The sequence below is a fragment of the Taeniopygia guttata genome, chromosome 5 (genome assembly GCF_048771995.1).
Source record: "Taeniopygia guttata chromosome 5, bTaeGut7.mat, whole genome shotgun sequence".
In the NCBI taxonomy this organism is placed as follows: Eukaryota; Metazoa; Chordata; class Aves; order Passeriformes; family Estrildidae; genus Taeniopygia; species Taeniopygia guttata.
In genome coordinates, this window is record NC_133030.1 from 42,240,298 (window position 1) to 42,262,804 (window position 22,507).

The 22,507-nt window shown below is 50.6% G+C and overlaps 1 protein-coding gene across 1 annotated transcript; it reads left to right on the forward strand.

The window, feature by feature from the left end:
* The first annotated feature begins 4,377 nt into the window (after nt 1-4,377).
* JDP2 (Jun dimerization protein 2) lies at nt 4,378-22,360 on the forward strand. Its single transcript, XM_030274710.4, has 4 exons — nt 4,378-4,519; nt 15,607-15,830; nt 20,358-20,462; nt 21,306-22,360. The coding sequence occupies exons 2-4, from the start codon at nt 15,630-15,632 to the stop codon at nt 21,489-21,491; spliced, it is 492 nt and encodes a 163-aa protein (XP_030130570.1). The 5' UTR covers nt 4,378-4,519; nt 15,607-15,629; the 3' UTR covers nt 21,492-22,360.
* The last annotated feature ends 147 nt before the right edge of the window (nt 22,361-22,507 follow it).

Below are 22,507 nucleotides of genomic sequence, written 5' to 3' on the forward strand. Positions count from 1 at the left end.
AGCTGTGGCCAAGAGGGTGGTGTGACATGTAGCCAGAGGAGGCCAAATGGCAGCTATGTCTTGTCTTGTATCACCACCATTCTCTCCTGCAGGGCGAAACTCTTTCTTGCTGCAGATAGGTATTGTACTGTGGCTTACACAAGTTTGAATGTACAGGTCCTAGGTCACATCCTTCAGTGAATGGATTTCAGAATTGGCCATCAGGATTGCATACTAATACTGAAGACAAAGATCAGGGAAAAGGGTAGCAGATTCGTGAGGATTTGGGTGGTAAAAGTGGATGGGTAACAGATGAAATGCACTGTTTCATATAGCAAATGTTGGATGGCAATTGTGCAAGCAAGCAGCAGGTCTGAGGAATCCCAGTTAGGCAGAGCCACAGCACAGCTCTCTCAGCCCCAGTGGATGGGAGGGAATCATTAATCCTGTCAGCCTGCACTGAGAGGTAATGCCAGAGAGAATTTTACATGTAGGACATCAATGTGGCTTTGTACCTGCCAGGTATGTCCCACATGCGTGTTGTTGGGCTAGTCAGCCCTGAAGAGACTGCAGAAAGGTGAACTGGAATGGCTAACATCCTGATTAGACTTAGAATATTGATTAATTTCAAGCACATAGAGCTGTGCTTGGTCATGCAACCGAGATGTTTAGGTCTAGTGTATCATTTGCTTTCTTGGCCAAGAATATCTCAGGGAGGTTACTGTGAGCTCATCACTACTGACAGTGGCATCAGGAGGGTGGCAGAGGGCAAGAAAAGGACTGCCATTGCTGGGGTCTTGAATATGCTCAGTGCATATTCAAGTGGACAGGGCACATTAAATATCAAGGACACTCAGGAGCCTTGCCCATGCTGTGGCTCTTGTTGCTGTGTTCAGACAGGGCTGTAACAGGTTTCGGAAAGAAACCTGCCAAGAGGGACCAGTACTGACTCTGCTTCCCCTGGCCACCTTCAGAAGACACGGGCCTGCCCCAGGGCAGTGTCCACTCCTGCTGTGAGAGGGCCATCAGACAATCCAGAAAAGGGCTGGAAGAACAAGGGCGGTTGTGGAGCTGTTTTGGGTGTCCTGGCCTAAGCCCAAATCCAGCCAACGAGCAGCACAGCTCATCTGTGTAGAAAAGGCAGAGGAATGCACGCTGGCTGGTGAAAAGCAAAGACTTTTCCTGAGGACTGAGAGCAACTCCTTTGCAGTCAAACTTCTGCGCTGGTGCAGCTCTGTTTTGCTCTAGAGCTCTCTCTGTTCCTGATAACTTTCTGGCCCCATGTTGTGTTGTGGGAGCTGTGTTTCCAGATCCATGAGCCTTCACCTTCCACACACTTTATTTTGGACAAAAATATGCAAATCATCCCTTTCATCTGAAGAGAAAGCCATCTGCCAAGCAGCAAGGTACTGACAGCTTTTTCTGTTCTGTGCAGTGGAACTTCTGCTTTTTTTCTCAACAGCTCCTGTCTCCCTTGCAAATGCTGCCATTCACATTTGATTAATTTGTCTTTGTCAGCACATGTTTCCACCGCAGTGGCAAGACTGACCAGCCCTGGTAGGGCCAGACGTGTTTATCTGCATCATTCAGCAAACAGCCTGTTGTAGGTGACTTTTTTGTTCACTTTTACCCACTGAAGCCACGAATTCTCAATTAATTGTTACGTCTTTTCTAGCCAAAATGAAACTATCTGAAAAGTAAACATATTTGATGTTTACATGAGGCAAAACCCAACTTGGGAAAAGAACAGTTCAAGCACAGGCTGCTGCAAGAGCAAGGAAAATTCCCCTGTGAGACAAGAGTTCCCAAGTCAAGGAAGAATGATGCAAGTTTGTCCCTTTAAACATCTGCGTAAGCACTGTCCCAGGCAAGAATTGCTCCCCTGGAATGAGCTCTTCAATAGTTAAGTAAGTCCCAGTTAGGACTAACTTGCATTATTATAATAATGGAGGCTCAGCTGCCTCCAGGACCTGCAGTGGGGAAGCAGGAAAGGAAATAAATTCTAGGCTGATGGGCTCTCCTTCCCATTTCCCAGCCTCCTTCAGCACAGCCTTGAAATCAGTGCACTGCAAACGTGCTGCAAGTGCTGGTCTTTCACAGACTGGTGGATGTTGCATCCCTGCTCCCATCCTGTAGAGGCTGTCTGAGAGAGAAAGGGCCAAAACTCAAGGCTGGGGCAATAGATGTCTGTGTTGCAATGAGATCTGCCCACCAGTGAAAGGGAAATGAAAAAGGCAAAAATGGTGGAAGACAGAGCAGGGAGAGCTCTCTTTCTTCCAACCCCCTGCAAAGAAGGGGAAATGGCACTTTCCCACCTTCCCTAGGGTAGAGAAAAGCGGCAGGAGGAATTATGTGCTGGACTGGACCTTGCTCAGTCAGGACATCAGCCTCTTCTGAAATCCCTCTGGTTTGTCCTCTTTCCTTCCCTCAGGATGCAGCAGTTGTGAGGAACCTGCCATGCCCTGAAGGCAACTCATCTGATTTGCTAGAGAGATGTTGTTTGTCAATCCCATTGGGATACCTGCAGCTTAAGGCAATAGAAAAGTCTGTCCTATCTGATGCAGGAAGGAATGCATATGGAAAAAATATATCGTGGCTGATATTTCTCCTTTCCCCCAAAGATGAGGTGCCAAGATTAAGGAAATATTGGGGTTGTATGCAAAAGTGTACAAAAAATATTCTGCCTCTCTGAAAGTGAAACAAACAAAAGAACAGCAGCATGAGAAGATCAGTAATGTGCAGCATCCTGCCAAGCCAATATGTTACCTATTTCTGTAGGACGGCTTGGGCAGATTATATCCTACATAGAACACAGCATTTCTGATCCCATATTCTTGCTCAGTCCCAGATCTTTCCAACCAAATTCTCTTGCTGAGGTACAGATGAAGAGGACAAGGCTGGAAGTACTGATGGCAAAACCTTGTAGATGATGAATAATGTGAATCCTTAGTTGTGAAAAGAAATTAAATTGGTGAATGCTGAAAAGAAGCAATGACTGACAAGTCAGTGGAAGGAAAACAAGGTAGAGTGGATGGAGCCTCTCTGTGGTGTTAGGGGGGTCAGAGAGGTGACACTGTCACTTAGATGGGTAGTGCTGCTCAGCCTGGTGGTTTTGCTAACTACTCTTAAAGTGTTGTCTTTCCGAAGGAAAAGGAGCCTTTCTGTCCTGAAATGCCTTCGGAGCAGCAGCCCTGGAGCACCCAGTACCTATGGCAGATCCAGCATGATTCTCCAGTTGTGCAAAGCTTTGCTTCCCTGGAAGAGTTTGGCTAATGCAGCTGGGAAAAGGCCAATGTTAGAGAAAAAGAGGAAAGAAAAACACAAATCAGTTATCAGGAAGGCCCCAGTCTGTCATCTGCTCCGTGTTCCCCATCTGACATCAAGGTGCTAGAACACTGGGCACCATGAGTGTACCTGTGCTTCTGGCAACGTCCCTCCCTGATGTCCCATTGATGATTAGGAAATAAAACAGCTGGAAAGAGGTGCTTTGAACCCCTCTGCTTTCTCCTGGTTACCCTCCAGGCCAGTCAAGGGAGTGGTGGAGCTGGGGCTGACAGCCCTTGGCCCTTGTATGAGGGAGACCAGACCATGTTGTGTGAGGCATGAGCAGGCCATGCTGGAGGAGGGATGAGACGAGAAGGTTCTTGCCTCCCACGGGACCGTGTAGTGACCCTGCAGCCTTCCCTGCCCCTTCCCTGCCTTGGCTGCCTTGGGTGAGGTGTGCTTGATGCTGGGGAGCACTGGATGCTCTCTCTGGCCCTTTGCCTCCTTCTTCCCAGGCTCAGGGCTGAGGAGCGGAGGCTCTGCACAGATCGGGCTAGCTCGGGCTGTGGCGACACCGGGCCGTGTCGCCGCGGCTGCCCGGGACGGTGTCCGGGCGAGCGCCGGGGGACGAGAGCGACGTGAAGGGAAGCGGAGAGTGTGCGGAGGGGCGCATACAGGAGCGTGGGGAAGACACGCACCCGGTCGGGGTGCGAGGTGCCGGGGAGCCGTGGTGCGGAGGGGTCAAGCGGTGCCGGAGCGTGCCGGGTATCCGGCTGCGAGGGCAGAGGGTTGCCGAGGGGTGGCGGGTGCGGAGTCCCGGGGTGCAGGATGCGGAGACGCCGGGCCGTGAGGTGTGGGATGCCTGGCTATGGGTTGCGGGATGCCGAGGTGCGGGATGTCGGGGTGCCCCGGCTGGTCCCACCCCTGCGCGGCGCTCCCCGCCCCGCGGCCCCGCTCCCCCGCCCTCCCTGACGTGTGGCGCTGGCAGCCCGGCCGGTTCCGCATTCCCGACCCCTCCCCGCAGCCCAGGGGCCGCTATATAACCGGGGCTGATGCAACCCACCCCGCCGCCTGCCACAGCCTGCGGGAGGCGCGCACCGGGGCGGCGGGCGGTGGCGGGCCGAGGCGCCCCGGCGGCGGCCGGCACCGACATCGGCACCCGGCGGGGCCCGGGGGTCGGGGCAGCGGCGGAGGCGGCGGGGCTGAGCCTGCAGCCCGCGCCCGGCCCCTACGGCCGGGCCCCGCGGGCACCCCGGCAGCCCGGTCGCCCTGCACGGTGGGTATGGGCTCGGGCGGGGGACGTGCCGAGCGGGCCGGGACTGCGGCAGGGGCGGGCGGCGGCGCGGGGCTCCGCGGGGGTGGCGGACAGCGGCGACGGGGGCTGGAGCGGGGGGCGCCCGGAGGAGCATCCCGTCTCCCGCGGCAGCGGGCAGGGTGCTGCTGTCCGGGCGGTCGGGCGCGCCGCGGCGGTGCCGGGAGAGCCTCCGCGGGGCGGGCACGGCCGCACGGGCGGCTCAGAGCCGGCTGCTGCCCCCGCACCCGGCGACGCGCGGGGCTGGGGGTGCCTGGCTCGGGGCTGCTGCTGCACTGAGGAGCTGCGGGGCGGCGGGGGCCGCCTCCCCCCGCCTTTCGGCCGCCGCCGCCGCCTCGCTTCACCTGCCGGCTGGGCGCGCAGGTGAGGGGCGCGGGCTCCCCGCGGCTCCGGGCCGGGCCGGGCGCGCTGCTTGTCGCCAGCCGTGTCTCCAGCCCGGGAGGCCCGGGGAAGGAAAGGGGCCCTGGAGGTGCCCCCGCCGCGCGGTCCCAAGTCCGCTTTAGCAGTCAGGCATGGAGTTGAATGGAAGTTGCATTCTTTTGCACGCTCTGCTCCAGGAGGCACTTTTCTTTTTTCCATGGAAGGGAAATAGGTTTGAGAGCAAATTGGGGGAAAGGGAGAAATACCAGGGGAGCAAGAGCCACATTATGTTTCCATTTTCCTTTAATGAAGGCCCTGTGGAGGTGTATTTGAAAACACAGGGTCTCCTATGCCTTCAAGGAGGGTGAGAACACTGCGCTGGCTGGTTCCAGGGCCATATGCAGCGTATGGTGGCCAATGAAACAGGGCCTGGCTCGTTCTCTTGCTTGTCTTGGCAGCCTGCTCCATGGCTTGCATTACCAGCCCTGGAACACAACCACTGCCAAACTGTGAGTGTGTGTGCATGTGTGTGTGCTTGGACTCCAAGAGCTCAGCAGAAGCAAATGCTTCTGTAGCTCAGACCAGGATTTTTTAGCTAGTTTTGGGAAAACTTGCATAAAAATCTATGTGTGGAGGCTCTTGACAGAATCTGCCCTGGGAATTTGTTGCTAAAAGCTTGTGTGAGGGCATCTGTGAATGCTAGTCTTCGGAGTTTGGATTCTTAGTATGAGTCCTCGTGATTTAAAAATGCAAAAACCTGCCCATCTAGGCGATGAGTGCATGGGTGCAGGAGCTGCCATCCACACCATTACTGCGTCATCCAGCAGTTGGTTGCCCCTGGTGTCTGGGGAATTAACAAAATCTGCTGAATTAGTGTTTAGGTTATTGCCTCTGCTTCCTCATTGAGACTCTTATGGATACTTTCCATGCATCTTCACAGCTGAGTATTTCCCTCCTGACAGGATGCAAAGGTCTCTGTGCTACATTCCTTGCCAAGGAAGAGTAAATGTTCCCTCAGACCTCTTGCCTCCTCCTGCCCTGTCCATCTGAGCAATGTGTCCAACTGCTCAGGAGCACTGAGCATCTGTTCTGTGGTCTCCTTCCCTGTGCTAGTGTTTGCTACTTCAGCTGCATTGCCTGGGCCAGGTACTTGGCAGCATGCAATGACTTGAATGTGAAGCTGTAAGAGGCTCTTTTCAGTGCAGTGGCTGTTCGTAGTGGGCCTGGCCCCAAGAGCAAGGGGGGCAGAGCCATGGTGAGGCATGGAACCCCTTGCCAGCATGTGTGTGTGTGTGTCCTGCAGTGCCAGTGCAGCAAGGAGGGGGCACTGCAAACCTGATGCCATCTGTCTTTGGCTGCATTTCTCAGTTGCTTGGACTGTCCAGAGTATCAATCCAAACATTGCAGGCTATTTTAACATGCAGCTGGAGGGCTGAAGGCACATACAGGCCTCTGAGCTGAGCAGTGCTTTTGCAAACTAGCCAGAGCTGGTCTTTATATGGATTAGAGGTCTTTGTGGATGACTCTGGTATTAAGGACATAATGTTTGAGGAGTTTGTAGGGGGCATGGGGGCTGTCATCTCTGAAGCCATCCTTGACCCCTGAGGGCAGAACTTTGCGCTGGAGCAGGATTGTCTTCTTGAAGAAGATTCTAGCCCTGACCACATGTGTTTATGGAGGGTCCTGGGTAATTTCAACAAGTCAGTTGTTGGACTGCAGCTCAGACACTGAGGTTTTTCTCAGATCATATTCTTTCCTTCTCAAGCCCCTTTGAGCTCCTTCAGGTATGAATAGGATAGCTTTTACCTTCCTGCTCTGTACTGCTGTCCAGTGGGTGGTGCAACCTCAAATAATTAATTGCAATCTTAATAATACTTTGATAATTAATGGCATTTATTTGCAGTTATTGCAATTAACTATCGCGGTAGGGGAGCCTTGTTATGGTAGGTGCTGTACAAAACCCTGCTGTCACAGGTTGCTTGGAAGTCAGTCGCTGCATTGCAGTGGTGGGAGCAGCTAAAATAGAGCTTTTTGCTGCCCTGTGAAGGTATGGAGGAAAATGCTCAGGGAGGAAGGGCTGTGAGCTGACTGCTTTGCTGATGGCAAAGGGAGATTATTTCTAAAGCTGAGGACTGGAGAACCAATATTTCCCTCCTTCTCACAAAAGGGGCAAGAAGTGAAAGCATTAGACAGGCAGGTGTGGAGGCCTAATGGTGAGGCTCAGTTGGACAAGGGGCTGCAAAATGGCATTTCTGCCAAGGAGATGCTGTCTGCTCTGGGCTGCTCCATATGCACCGTGTAGGAAGCTCTGAGTTTCCCTGATGGAGAAGAGGAAGGAGGGCAGCAGGGCTCTTTGCATTCCTGTTTTTAGAAAGTTTCTTATAGCCCTCTGTCCTGTCAATGACTCTGATGTTCCTCCTGCCAGCTAGATGTGCAGGACTGAGCCAGAATGTTCCCACTCATGAAGTAGGTTTAGAATTCCACCTCCTGAGGAACAGTTCTTCATAGCTCCTTCTTCTGTTTAGCATTGTGGCCCCCCACTCACTCTGATCTGGGAGTGGGAGGTTACATGTATGGGTGTTCACAAACCCTGCAACTCTTCTCCCACCACATGGGTTGCCTGTGAGAGGAAAGGAACAGCAAGAATGGCAGCTTAGAGTGTCTGTGGGAAGGGCACAGTTGCGTTTTTGGACCTGCAAGCCTAGAGCCTGGTTGTAGGAGCTGTCTCTCCCTCCTGGGATGGAAATGGGGTGTGGAGGCACTACAGTGAGTAGTGAGGTACTGCAGTGTTGTGCATTCTGAGGTGGCATGCTCCCCCTCAGTGCACTTGATAGGCCATGCTGTGACCATGCCTTTAACTGGCCTTTAAACAAGGAGGGATTTCTGTGATGCCATACACCAGTAAATAATGATAGGTGCTCAGTAAAGAGCACCTTTTTTGTGAATATTTTTGTTCCAGGTGGTGTCACTGCAGCTTTTCAGTATGCTGTAGGTGGTGGGTTCCTTGGCATTAGCAGGTCCAGCAACTGAATGAATGAATACACCGTGGCTGTTGTTAAAGTCCGTCTTTACCAGAGCTACTGATGGGGATCTGAAAAGACTGGTTACCCCCAAAGGGCTTGTCTGCTGCTGTGTTCTGATGGTTGGCAAATAACTTTGATCACTTTGGTGCTTGGCACTGGCCCTGCAAGTTTCTGCTTTTAATAGTGCAAAGCAGAAGCAGCTAGACAGAAGATATGACTATAAGGTGCTACTCAAAATTAAATACATCTACAGCAGATAGAATTGTGTGGCAATGGGAGAGTATCATATTTTAGATAGCAGAAGAAATCTCTAATTGCACAGCAAGGTATTTGTAGAACTAGGAATATGGGGTAGTGTCTTTCTGCCTCCATCTGTTCTCACTGGGGCCTGAACCTTGAAGTGGAAGTGGAAGAAGGTCTGTAGGCTTCAGACCATCAGCATTCTGCAGTCTTCTCAGAAGAGTCCAGATGGAAAAAAGCAAGTGGCTCAGAGCTTCAGGGAAAGAGTGGTAGCCAATTGTCCTGGTTTTTGTTTAGGAAGTTACATTCTTGGTTCATGAGAAGCTGGGTATGTCAAGAAAGGGCTTTCATGTAAATCATCCTTCTGCTCACAGAAGGAACTAGATAGATTAAATGTATGACATACAGATTGAGGTAGCTTGATAGCCAGGAGCTAAAAAAAAGTTTAAAAATGGCAATAAAGCAGAGTAGAATCTATGGAACTAGAAGCTGGTAGCGCTGCTTCTGATCTCCAAATCAGAATTATTATTTCTTGTTGGCCAGGAGCAGATGAAAGGCCAGTCACTGTGTCTTGGGTGCTCCAAGACAGTACATACAAATGGCAATACTGTGCTAGGTGCTAACACGCTGATGAAGAGTTCAAAGACTGTTTGTATGGTGGCTTACAGACTTCAGCAGTGCTCTGATGCATGACAAGTAATGGCAGGCACCCAGGCTGAGCCTGGATTAGAGAATACTAGGCAAGCATGGCCTTTATTTTGCAGGCAGCATGGAGAAGGGCTGGTAGGACAGACTTTGCCTTAGTGAAGTGCTTAAGATGGGCAAAAGAGAAACATGCTGGCAGGTACAGAGTGTCAGAATCTGCTGGCTGGCAATATTAGATGCTAGACTGGCTCTCGGCATCAGAAGGGTACTTGTATCAACCATTATATATGTCAGCACATGTGAAATAGCTTATGTTGTAAGAAACTGTGATTGTATTATAGACAGCAAAATTGAAAAGAAGGCTGCACATAGCCTTCACTCTTACCAAGGAAGCTGGCACCGAATATAAGGCAGCAACGGCAAGTTAAATTGAAGTCTGACTGTCAGAGCCTGCTTTGGGATGTCATGGTTGTCTCTGCAGGATGATGCTCATGGTGCAACAGTAGAACTGCATTTAGTTTATAAAGAAACAAGCAGCGTCTCTGGGTGCATAGGATGGTGGATACAAACTGAGGCAGTCTATAGCAGGGAACTGAATGCCTGATTTCAACACAGGTAGGCATTCCTGTGCCAGTTTTAGTCTGTGGGTAAGAATAGCAGTGAAGAGGTGGCAGGAGGGGTGTGAATACAGGCTAGCAAGTGAAGTACAAGCCCCCTGGGTTATATGAATTATGCCTAAGCATGTTAGATTTTATGCTATAACTGCTGTGCAAACATCAACTTCTTAAAAAAAAAAAACAAGCACAAACCCAAATAGAGTCCCCTGAAAAAGCAGCAACCAAATCAGTATAGGAAGAGGAAAAAACCTAGCACATTAAAAAAAAAAAAGCCCAAGAACATGAAGATTAGAACTGCAGAAGAAAGAATAGAAGAGTGTGTGGGGGGCAGTGTCACTGAGGAAGCTGAGGAACTGTATGGGACAGAAAGAACTTGGTAAAGCTTCTTCCCTCTAGGCTGTGGTTTCCAGAAGATAACAGACTCTGGCAGTAGGAGAAAAACTAAGAGCAATGGGTGCTGCCTTTAAGAAATATTAAATCAACCAGTGTCACAGACTGCTGACCATAAGGACATAATTGGGGAACAAAGCACTTGAACACATTGGGGAGCACAAACACTTGAAACTCGTGGGAAGGATGCAGCAAAACCACGGTGAGCAAAGAAAGCTGGACTGCTGTCAGCTTTTTGAGTATGAGGCTGCTGATAAAATAACTGAGTTGATTGAAGCCACAGGAAGAACAGTGCCAAAGCAAGGATGCAAAAGTTGCTGCAATTATCAGGAGGGTTTACAGACATTTCGGCAAGAGGTCAAGTCCTGTGTTACAGCATTTTAACCAGAATAAGGGAGTGTAGAGGCAAAGTTACGGAAATAAAAACTGAATTTTGACCTGTGAAAACATGTGTTGACCAGATTTTTGCTGCAAAGATGGTTTCTGAACAGAGCAATGAATGGTATAAGGTACTCATCATTGAACTGAAGTTGTAAGAAAGCTTTCTCTGTCTCCTAAATTCACTCTGGAGCATCTTGATGTCATGGCACAAAATGATGAATAGTGTTGGTGCAGAAGGCAGAGTTATGGTGAATGTAAACTCAGGAAGCTGGTGTCATGCTGATCCAATGGTCATGTGCAAGACTGCACATTCTCTTTCCCCTTGATGTGTTGCTATTGGCTTCATTGTGTGAAAAAGCATAACTGATACAATGCCTACAAAGGAACTGTGTGGTTTGAATGTAGGACACCAGAAAGCTAGGTTTTACTGAAGACATGGCATTTCCAAGATAGTGTAAAGAGATGTTGAAAGACCGCCTGGCATTGAGGGAAAAAGGCTGCGTTATTAATCAGTTCTGAAAAGAAAAAAAAAAAGAATAATAAGAATCCCAACTAAAGCACTGTGTTAGAAAATAAATTAATACAGAGGTGGGTTGGTTCATGTGCCTTAGAAATAGCAAATGCTGCAAGAGAATATCCAGGAACAAATTAAGAATTGGCAAGGCACCAGCTTTATTCACCCCATCCAGCAAGATGTGGCTGTTGAAGAGCTGCAACCTAAAGATCAAACTCAGATCCTGAACTTTAAAGTTCTGCCCTAGCATGTGAACATGGTACCGATATGCTAGAGCTATAGGTAGGTATGTCCATGTCTGCCAGAACAGCTTTAGGAGGAAGACCAAAGTATTAAATAGAATTCCATACTCTTTTTTTTTCACATGGTCTAAGTACAACTTACCTCTGGCACTCACCAGAAAAGAATGGGAAAGTATCCGGAACTTGGGATGAATAGAAAGTTGTGCTTACATTAGGAAGAAGCAAAGGAGTGGAACAAGCTTGGAGTTTGTTCAAATTTGAGTCCTTCCAATCAGCAGGAGTGATAATGACTGGGGCTGAGGGCCCTCAGGAACTGGGGAGATGATCTGTTACTGCACACCTGCTCTGCAGAGAGGGACGGCACCTCCTCATTCCTTGTTGTTTCCATGGTTATAGCCCTGCTGGGAATAGTGTTATGTTCCTCTCCAAGGCCTAACTCAGCTTGACTCTTGGCAGTTCTCAATGTGCTCCTGAGATTTCTGATCCCTGAGCAAGCTCTCACTTGGAAAAGACTTATTTCCCCCTTTCTACCTAGTTCTCAGCTCATCTTAGTATGCAGGTTTATGGTTAGATGAGCACTTCTGGCACTTTGGTTAGATGAGCTTAAAATTTGGTTGACACTGATGCAGGTGTGATGTGGGCTTTGGCACTGGAGTCCCTGGATCCAGGATAAATTTTTAGAACATATTGGATACTGGGCCAACCCCTTCACTCTGACCTGTGTTGTGTGGTACACTGGTACAGAGGCTATTTCAAGGCCTGTTAAACTACCAGATCAAAGATGCAGAAGGAGAAGATGTGCTGGAGAAAAGACAGTGTTTTCTCAAATCTTTAGCCACTTGTCCCCAGGGACCTGTCCCAGGCTCAGGAGCGCATGGGGGAGGGTACTGAGTGGTCAGGTTGTCCCCCAGTCTGAAGAATGGATTTCTCCTTGCTTCTTATTTCACAAATTGCAGTGACCCTATATTCAGTCTGCCTGAGGACATGGACTGTCTAGCCTGTCAGCTGCATGACAGTCAACTGCATGTTGTGATGAAAGACAAGCACAGCATCACCAGCCAGCCAAGGGAGGGGATGGTCCTGCTCTGCTCCACACTTGTGGCCTCACTTAGAATACTGTGAGCAGTTTTGGGCACCACAATAGAGAAGAGAGATTAAGCCATTAGAGGGTGTCCAAAGGAGGGCCACAAGGATGGTGAAGGGCCTGGAGGGGAAACCACATGAAGTGTGGCTGAGGTCACTTGGTCTGTTCAGCCCGGAGAAGAGACTGAGGGAAGACCTCATGGCAATTACAACTTCCTTGTGAGGGGAAGAGGAAGGGCAGGTACTCTTGTAACCACTGACAGGACTCAAGGAAATGGCATGAAGCTGAGGCAGGAGAGGTTTAGGTTGGATATCAGAAAAAGGTTTTTCATCCAGATGTTGGTTGGGCAGTGGAACAGGCTCCCCAAGGAAGTGGTCACAGAACCAAGCCTGACAGAGATCAGTAAGTGTCTGGACAACAGTCTAAGGTACATGGTGTGAATCTTGGGCTGCCCTGTGCAGTGTCAGGAGCTGGACTCAGTGATCCTGATGGTCTCTCCAACTCAGCATATTCTATGATTCTATGAATAAATTAAAACCAAGAACCAAACCATTCTGATCCTCCAAGTCCAGAATGGATTTTGGCATCCAGTGTTGGGTCCAAGCCAATTCTCATCCTGAAGCCTGTGAAAGGCTGGGTCAGGGCCCATATGAGTCTGTGAGAGACTTCAAGTGGATGCTCATATACTTTTGCTACTGATTGTTTTTCTATTTTATTTTTTAAATTTTGATGTAAGCTGTTCAGGCTGGGGATGGACACCTGTGGAATTGCTGGGTGAGGGCTGTGCTGCTGTTGGCAGGTGTCTTCCCCAGTGCCAGAGCATGTCACCTTGGTGGCAGCACCAGGGAAATGGCCAGCTCTGCAGTGTATACAGCTATCCCAAAATGGTAGACTGGATTTAACTCCATACAGGTCTGTCTTGTGCCAGGGGGTCCTGGGAAGAACCTCTAGATTCACCTCCCCTTTGTCATGCCACCTCATTGACCTGGTGTCTTCCTGCTGGAGAGGGACGATCTCTGAGGAAGGTGGTGGGGGTTTAGCACACTCCCTAAATAACTTGTGTTTTCCTGTCTGGTGTGCAGCCTAAGGGTGTGTTGGTACTTATTTCTGGAGGGGTGAAGCATCTTAGCCATGTGTAGGCCTGAAAGGAAGGGCGAGAGAGGTAGCATGCAGCTTCAGAGCCCAGCTGCATTGGGCATCTCTGGGCACCTTACAAGCTGTTGGTGCAAGATGTCAGTACAAGATTCCACTGCAGATGTGAAATTACATTTTTCTAGTTTAGAGATCTCTGTGGAAGAATTAATACTTTGCATCAGTTTAAGTCCTTTAAGTCTCAAGGAGTTGATCTGTAGTCTTTTCTGAGGTCAAGTATTGTTACCAAGTATCTTCTCTTTCTTTTCTGTCACCAAATGGTCAGGAGTCCATTTCATCAGGTAGTATTTATTCTCTTGGGAAGTTACTTGTCTGTCTTTCCTGTCTTCTCTTCAGGCTTTAATGACCTTATGCAGATCACCTTCTCTCTGCCCAGCTTCCTCTCCCCACAGCAGTGCTCCCAGCACTGCTGAGCACTGGCTTGCTCTCCCCTTTCTGGTCTCCTAAAGGATGACTGGAGCAGAGGGCTTGATTCCTGCTTGCCAGCTCTTTATGATTTGTCTTGCTACATTTGCTTTCCCTGCTCTTTCCCAAGTCTTCTTGGTCACAGCTGAGCAAACCCTGCCAGGGGACATCTCATGCTGACACCTGGACCTCTTCGTTGGCAAATTAGACTGTATGACAGCTCACTGCAGCTTGTAGACACTCGCTGCTGCAAATCATTCTGTCTGTCACACCAGTACAGCTTGCACAGCACTCGTGCTGGATGCTGTAGAGCTTGCATTAGCCTCTCTGCCCTTGACTAGCCTCTATGCTTGTTTTTTCCTTTCCTTCTGCTGTTTATATCTGGTTCCTTCAAATTAACAAATATATTAAATAATCTCATGGGTAAAGACATGTGCCAGTGCCAAGAAATCCTTAACTTCTCAGTTTGTCATGATTAACCCTGTTCAGCCTGCTCCCACTGACTCCACCTGAGCAGGGCAGTTGGACCAGGCAATCTCCAGAGATCCCTCCCAACCTCAGCTGTTCTGTGATTTGGTGATCCAGCAGGTCTATCTCACATGCAGCTTTACTCAAGTCTTCAGCCTGGTACTGACATAGATTTGCCTCCCCGGGATGGCAAGTGCCAGCTGTGGCAGCTGGCTTGGCTGTGTGTGTGTGGGTGGGTCTGCACAACTGTACTGCCTGGATCAAGAGTCTGTAGCGCCTGTTACCTGCTCTCTCAGCAGATGAGAGGGGAAGCTCATCTCTCATTTAATGCTCCTCCTTTCTCTGACACTTGGCGCTGCTAGAGCCTCTATGACTTTCCCCAGCTCTTTGTTGAATCCTGCCTTCTGACTGTCTCTTGTGTTTGCAGAAAGCTGCACACTGAGATTTTGGGTCCACTCCTTTAGTCTGTTTCTCTCTTGACATTGCTTGTCCTTATGCCTGCTCTCCTGGGGCCTCCTGCACAGGGGCAGAATGGGGTGGCCACCTGGAGGCTCCTACAGTGTGCTGGGACTTCTCTGGATGGGCAGAGCAAAGAGAGCAGTGCACATATGTTGGGACATGTGGTTGAGTTGTAGAAAAGGGACAAATGGCTGCTGTGTGGACAGAAGTTGACTCTGAATGCTGTAAGTAGGTAACTTGTGAGTGTCCCAGGCCAGTTACACAGCAGGGATGTACCTGCATTGCAGCCAATAACCATCTGCTCCAATGGCTTTTGGACTGATGTAACAGCTCCAGCTCTATGGGCTTCGCATTTTAGGTTTAATTTTATTACATCTTTGCTGCTTGTTCTTCATACTTATTGATAACTCCCTTTCACCTCCCTATAAGTGACTTGCTGAAGTTTGCCCTGATCCTATACTCACTTTTTTTCTTTCATGATAGAAGAGGTCTTTTGAACCTTGCACCATTTCCCTTCCCCTCCAGCCTTTGTTTCCTCATGTCTGTGCTGAGAGATGTTTGTACAGCGGCGGGTTTCTTTCCTTGCAGTTTTATCTGTGGTCTTTGTGTGCTGTGTTCCAGCCCTGACCAGTGGCTGAGCCTGCCCAGAAGGAATCCAGCCTAGGGCATATTATGCTCCTATTTGTGTCATCTTCTTCTTGTACTAATAATCCACACATTCATTAATCAAAATTCAGCTAACTTGATCCGCTGTAGTCCAGAGAAGGTTGTCCATGGGATCACATCACTGTCATTGCAGCCAGCTCCTGTTTTTCTGGTGCTTTGCCTCTCAGGTCTCTTCTTTTCCTGATCTACACCCCAGTAGCCTATTCTTCCTGGCAGGATTCATATATTTTGGTTTCTGTAATACAGATGCTGCTTATTTTCTGCCTTTGCCCTTCCTGGGGGAGAATGTCTGCCTTCCTTGATTCATACCCCTGTAGGTGATGGGACTGGAGCGTGAGTTTGTCTTGTGCTGTGTGATGAGGCCCTGTAAGTGGGTTGTAATGGGCTGTGTCTGTCCCCCTCCAGCCTAGGAAGCTGTTTCCCCTGCTATGATGCCAGGGCAGATCCCCGACCCGTCGCTGGCGGCTGGTGCGCTGCCTGGGCTCGGCCCCCTGACAGGACTGCCCGGCACAGCGCTGACCGCCGAGGAGCTGAAGTGCGCTGACATCCGCAACATCGGGGCCATGATCTCACCGCTCCAGTTCCTGGAGGTGAAGCTTGGGAAGAGACCCCAGCCTGTCAAAAGTGAGGTGAGTATTGGAGGCTGCTGGCTGCAGGTGGCCCTGCAGGGCTGTTGTCTGCATTTGCCTGGGTTTCCCTCCTGCCTGTGCTTGGCTGTCATAGCAGGGTGGCCAGCAGTGTGTTTTATAAGCTCCCTGTTTGGTGATGTGCATGCATGTTGGCAGCTGCTCCACTAGCTGCCTCTTCTCCCTGCCTGATTTCCTGTCCCTGGCTGCCAGTGGTAGTCTCAGCATCCCAGACCTGACTGGTCCAATGCAGCAGCTGGCAGCCATCTGAACTCAAACCCTGCAGTGGTGTGGGGTCTGGTGCAACCAGCATGTCCCTAGGTTGGGGCATGCACCCAGAGCAGAAGTCACACAGCCTGTCACTCATGTCAACAAGCCCTTGGTGCTTCTGGCATTGGTGTTGCCTCTCCAGCAGGAAAGGGGTGTGTGGACAAGCGTGTGGAGCAGTGACCCAGCCTGTGCCACAGGTGCTGCTGGTGGGGAGCTGCCCCTGCCCCACTGCATGGGGTGGGCCCTGGCTTCACCTCGAGTTTCCTGGGATGGGGAAAGCGGGTAATTTCTGCTCAGTACCACAGGCTGTCATGTCAGAACCAGGCTGAAGGGACTAGGGAGATGCTTGGACAGTGTTTTCCCTATGTCCCATGTGTTGATTGTCCAATCTTTGGCTGAACTGGTGGTGAGTGTTTGCACCTCCTACTGCCTGCAGATGGAGCTGGGAACCCACCGTTTCAGAGGTCCCATGTTGGTGAAGGTGCTGGCTGCTGTTAAAAGGTCCAATAAACAGCCTTCTGAACAGAGCATTTCCTCTGTGTGAGGTTACATCAGATGATGCCATATGAGGATGGGGTGATGTGTGTTCTCTGGCAGTGTGAGCAAGGAGGTGCTGGATGATGTGAAAAGCTGCCTGTGATGAGCTGTGAGCTGAAGGAAGTAAAATAGGAGTTCCAGGGGGCAACCTGCTCTCCAAATGGTGCTGACACTTAATTTAGCCCAATTTTTTTGTCAGAAGCTCAGCAGCAGCCAGGTCCACCTGTGCAAACCATCCCTTTCTTTCCCCTCAGCTGTTTGAGGTGGACTTCTGTGGGTAGAACTGGTATGATGTAGTTCATCTGACCACCCTGCACAGGAGCTCTGGGCCCAAGAGAGTGTCCAGTCAGCTTGTGCAGTCTGGAGATGGCCTGAGAAGGACTGGACAGCTCTGCAGTGGAAGGAGCTGAGGCTAGGATACTGTGGGAGGCCATTGTGAGGCCCTGGGGAATGCTAATGGTTTTCATTCTTCTATGGGCAAAGCAGTCATAGATTTGCAGCTGAAGCCAAATTCTCTTCCAAGCTCTTGGCCTGGGTATTAATGCAGCAAATAGTCTGCAGTGCCTGCCTTTCTTCATGGGTTGAGGAAGAAAGAGGGTGACTCTGTGTCTATGCTGTCTTCCCAGGCCCAGCTCCTTTCCTGAGGCATTTTGGGCACCTCTGAGCTGACCCTGCAACCGCTGATTTTGTTTTTTGTGGGCATGGGTATGTGATGACACTGGCATCTGTGTAACAGGGAAAGGGCAGTTGTGCCCCACAGCAGGTACTGGAATTGCTGAGTGTCCTCTGAGCCAGCTGTTGAAGCACCATGTAGAGGGAAGATAAGAGAAAACCCACTGAGCCTTGCACAGCTACCTTCCATGCAGCTGGTTCCTCCCCTGCATGGCCTATGAAGCTGAGGAATTGAAGACAGCAAATGGAGCTGCCCTTGGCAAGGCTTTGCAGCAAAAGCCTGAGGGAGCTGAAGCAGTAGCTACTTATCCCATGAGCAGCCAAGAAGCTGCCCACGCACAGTTTTGCAATGCAGCCTGCAGCTGCTTTCCTCCTGCAGGGTGCTGGAGCCCAGGAATGCTGGGTGCTGGCATGCCACTCTGTAGTGCCTGGGAGGACAGACTGCTTGCCATGAGCCTGGGCAAGGCAGCTTCCTCTGCTCTGCTGAGGGCACCAGCATCTCCTGGCATTGGGGTGTTTGTGCCCGGGGGGACACACAAAACCCACCCAGTGGGTGTCGTGTGCCAGCTTCTCTGCAGGGTGATGGACAGCCCCGCTGGGAAAGCTGCTCTCCTCTTGGAGAGGTGCAGACAGATGCTGCTGGGCTCCTCCACCCCTGAATCCCACTTGGGGTGCTCCCTTTGGGACTGAGCCCTGCCCCTCAGGCAGATGATCACCTCAGTCTCTGAGGCTGCTGACTGAAGCAGTTCAGGAGGCACCCCCACAGGGACTTCTACCCACAGGGATCCCCTGGAGATCAACTGCTGGGACATGCTTTTTGGGTGGTACATCATCACTGTCCCCCAATGTGCCTCTGAATAACATCCTAATCCTCAGCACCAGGGCCATGTCACCTTTTTGAACTGAAATCAAGCAGAAGCAGATGGGGAAATCCTGCTGCCTTGAAGAAGATAACTTCTCTGCCCTGAAAATGTATAGATTCCTCATACCTGGAAATGTTTGAGACCAGGCTGGACAGGGCTTTCAGCAACTGCTCTACTGGAAGGTGTCCCTGCCTGTGGTAGGGGATTGGAACTAGGTGATCTTTAAAATCTTGTCCAAACCTTTCTATATTTATATGAAGCTACAGGAGCTGTGGTCAAAAAGAAGAACCAAGGATTCAAGTTTCTTCTGTTTATGTTAAGCCACCTTCCTTTGGGCATCTGTACTCCATCTAAAGGACACAGACCTTTGCTGGGCCCTCTGTGGGGTGGAGGCAGGGTCAGACAGGTCATTTAGTCTGTAATTCTAGTTGAATGGACCAACAGGGCATGGAAATGTCAGGCAGTTCCCAGGGCTGGTGTAGTTGCTGGTTGCTTTTCCAGTTGCCGTTACACCCCCCCCCAAAATGTAATTTTGAAGCCAAATTTGGGGGTGTTTTTTGAGCTTTAGAGCTGTGAGCACATGACCTCTATGCATCCTCCTAGTAATCCTGGAACTAAAAGACCAAGAAATTGTTAGGGGCAGATGAGTAGTTGGTAAATATGCAGAGGGGAATTCCATCTACCCTGATGTCCACCTCCTCTTAATTTCTGTCAGGGAATTTTGTAAGACCTGGCAGCAGAATATAGAGTTAGTGCCTTCCAGATTATTTCTGCTAACCTGTCACATCCAAGTTATGTGGGTGCATTGTGAGCTGCCTGTTTCTGACTAGACTTGGGGGCATCAGTGCAGTTCCCATCCTAGTTCTCCCAAGTGTGGTACATTGGTGCCCAATGACACTGCCTTGTCAAAAGAATGGTGTCAGCCTGGCATTATGGAAGTCTGTGCCAAGCTTGTGCTGGCTTTGCTTAATGTTTTAGCCCCAACTGAAACAGTAACTGTGGTATAATGCTTGCAAAGGTAGAAGGTAGAAAAGATGCAAAACTGTGCTATAAAGCTCGGACATTGCCTTCTACAGCGTGCTATGTGCTCTATATTGGACATGCAGCTTACTTAAGCTGCCCTCTGACCCTACCTTTGCTGAGTCCATGTTTCATCCAGTCCTTGTGCATCACCTGGGATGGTTTAATTAGTGGGTTTTGGACATGGTGACTGTTAGCAGTGTGCACAGTCTACTGTGGATTATGGCATCTGCAGCCTTCATTACCATCAGGCACTGCTGATGTGTCTGCATGTGGGAGGATCTCGTGGCCATCAGGTATCAGTCAATAGGAATGAGGCAGTTCAGTCTGACACTGAAATTTCAGAGACCCAGGCCAAATGCGGATGAAGGTGCTGGGGACCTTTTCTTCTCTATCTATGCTACAAAGTATAACCTGACTTCACAGGACTTTCCAGCACTCATTTTTCTTGAAGGAGCTAGTTTGGATTCTTGGATGTCGGCATGCCGTGGGCCATTTACACATGCTTTGAAGTATATATCCTTAAATACTTTGATTATGGTTTTCTAACCCATAGAGCCTATTGGCTTGGCCTGTGTGGTTTGAGTCAAAGAGCACAGAGAACTGAGTCAAAACAGTGCAAACACTGCAGGTACTGCTGTGTCCTGCCTCCTTACAAGGGATGTAGGACCTGTCCCTGCCTTACTGTGGTGGCCCTGTGACTCAGACAGTGCTGAAGCTGCAGCAGTCACAGACACTGGAATGGGGCAGGCCCAGCTGGGGTATCTTCCAAGTTTTTCTGCTTCTTGTGTGTGTGATGCTTTCAATGTCTGTACTCTCAGAGCTGAGTCTGTAGATGTCTGTGTGACAAACCACCCCTGCTTCTGGGAGGGGGCTCTATTCTCTGTCTCTTCCCTCTCTCGGGGAACCTGTGAAGGTTGTCTGCCCCCTACCAGCCATGCCCTCAGCTGTGGGTACAGGTCTCCCTCTCTGTGTTCCCAAAAGTGGAGGTAGAGGCTGTAGCAGCAGCATGCCTGGTTCCAGTGAGGATTAAGTCATGTTGCTGGTGGCCCGTGACCAGGTGGCTGCCACGTTGCCCTTCCATGGGTGGGGCTGCTACATGCTTACCCCCACCTCCTGCCCCCCCACACCTACTGTCTCTGATCTGGGTTTCTCTGTCTTATTGTAGCTGGATGAGGAAGAAGAGAGAAGGAAAAGGCGCCGGGAGAAAAATAAAGTAGCAGCAGCACGATGTCGTAACAAGAAGAAGGAGAGGACGGAGTTCCTGCAGCGGGTGGGTGCCCCAGTCTGTCCCAGGGCACAGCAGAGACCTCCCAGAACAGTGCTCCAGCTGCAGGCAACATTGCCTCCTGAACTGCCCCTCTGCCACACCTTGCTCCAGTGCCTTTATCTGGGAAAATATAGCCCCTGTTTTTCGTGAGGCTGTGAAGGTGGTGGCCATGTACATGCCCAGGCAGAGCTTACCCATGGTACCAGGGCTGGAGAGGGCTGGAGGCTGGCTCCGGGCTTGTGGTGAGAGAAGAACGGTAAAGTCTCTGCCTCAGTGCTGGAGCAGGAACACCCATATGAGTGTGGCACAGGACAGGGGCTGGCAGTGTGCTGGCCCCTTGATCAAAGTCCTAAAGATTTAACCACTCAGAGTCCAGATGCCGCCTCCACCTCTAACCCCAGAGCAGAAAAACTGTCCCAGCACCTTGCTGTTTTTCTGCAAACGGTGGTGAGACTTGGGCAGATGACACAACATGGCAAGGAGTCAATTCATGAGGGCAGATGCTTACAGATGGGCTGGGTGAAAACTTAAACATGAGTTTGCTCCCAGACACCTTACCAGACCACGGAAAGTAGCCAGGCACAGCTTTTGCTGGGGTGCAGCAGAGACCTGCCCCAGTTGGTGGCTCTGTATTTCTGTGTGATGGCACCAAGTGCCAAGCACAAGGCAGCAGGGCTGGGGATGAACTGCCTGGAGGGATGTGATGCCTTGGCAGGTCTTCAGCCTGCTCCCCTGCTGCAGGGGCTGAGGGACAGCACTGAGCAGAGGTGGAATGTTGGCCAAATTGTTTCTTGTATCTTGTCCTGCTAGATAAAGTCACATGCAGTTGTGTTCCTGTCCTGCTAGGAGTCAGAGCGTCTAGAGCTCATGAATGCTGAGCTGAAGGCCCAGATAGAAGAGCTGAAACAGGAGAGGCAGCAGCTCATCCTGATGCTGAACCGGCACCGTCCCACCTGCATCGTGCGGACAGACAGCATCAAGACGCCTGAGAGCGAAGCCAACCCACTGCTGGAGCAGCTAGAGAAGAAGTGAAGGTGGCACAGGGCCAGGAGGAGGAGACAGTGGCACAGGGTCTTCCAGGGTCTCTAATGTATGTACTGTATGAAGAACTGTGCACCCAGGCCTGGTGCAGCCAGGACCTAGTGAGCTTCCTTGGGAACTATGGACCAAACATGGGAACAGAGAAGATCAGGAACCTGCCAACCATGTACTCTGAGGCTGAACCTGGGAGCGGGGCTGGTGGTGCCAGTGAGGGCAACCTCCCCGTGACACGTCATCACAGCCCTTCAGCCTGCTCTCAGCCCTGGGACCCACAAAGCCACAGCGTGTCCTGCAAGGAGCACGCAGCCCGTGGGTAGCAGGGGCGGCAGGCTGAGGACTGGCAGCTGGGCAGTGCCCACCAGCACCCTGCCCAGAGGCTGCCGCTGCTCCTGGCGCACGCTCCGGAGGGAAACCCAAACCCAAGAACCACAAACACTTGATGCAGCCCCATCTGGTGGGCAGGCCTGTCGGGGCTCGGTGGCGCAGGCGCCCCCCACAAGCACACTCAGTATAATGTTTACAGCCCAGCTGTCCGTGTCGGCCGTGCTTTTGAATGCACATTTTTACACTTTTTTAAAGTATTTTTTACAAAGTTTTTATACAGTGATCTCTATATGGATTTATATAATCACTAGATGTGATCCCATAGAAATGTATGTTATAATGGTCTGTTTGTTACAAACACATATGCCACAGTTATCTCCATTGTGTTACTTGTCTGGTAGCATCCAGCTCCTTTCCTGGCATGCTGGGAAGGGGGTCCAAGCTGCCCTCTGCAGTGGTGTCGCTACCCTGTCCATCCATGTATGTCCTTCATAATACTCAGCTCTGTATCTCTCAGTAAATGTTACCTTTGTGTATGCTGTCCTCCTGTAGCTCTGTTTGGGTCAGCACTGTGGCAGCATCTGCCAGGGCTGAACAGGCCACAGGCCAGGTGTGTTCCTGACTGAGTGGCACAGTGGAGCACATCCCAGAGCTGATTTTGATGATTGTGTTAGCAGCTGTGG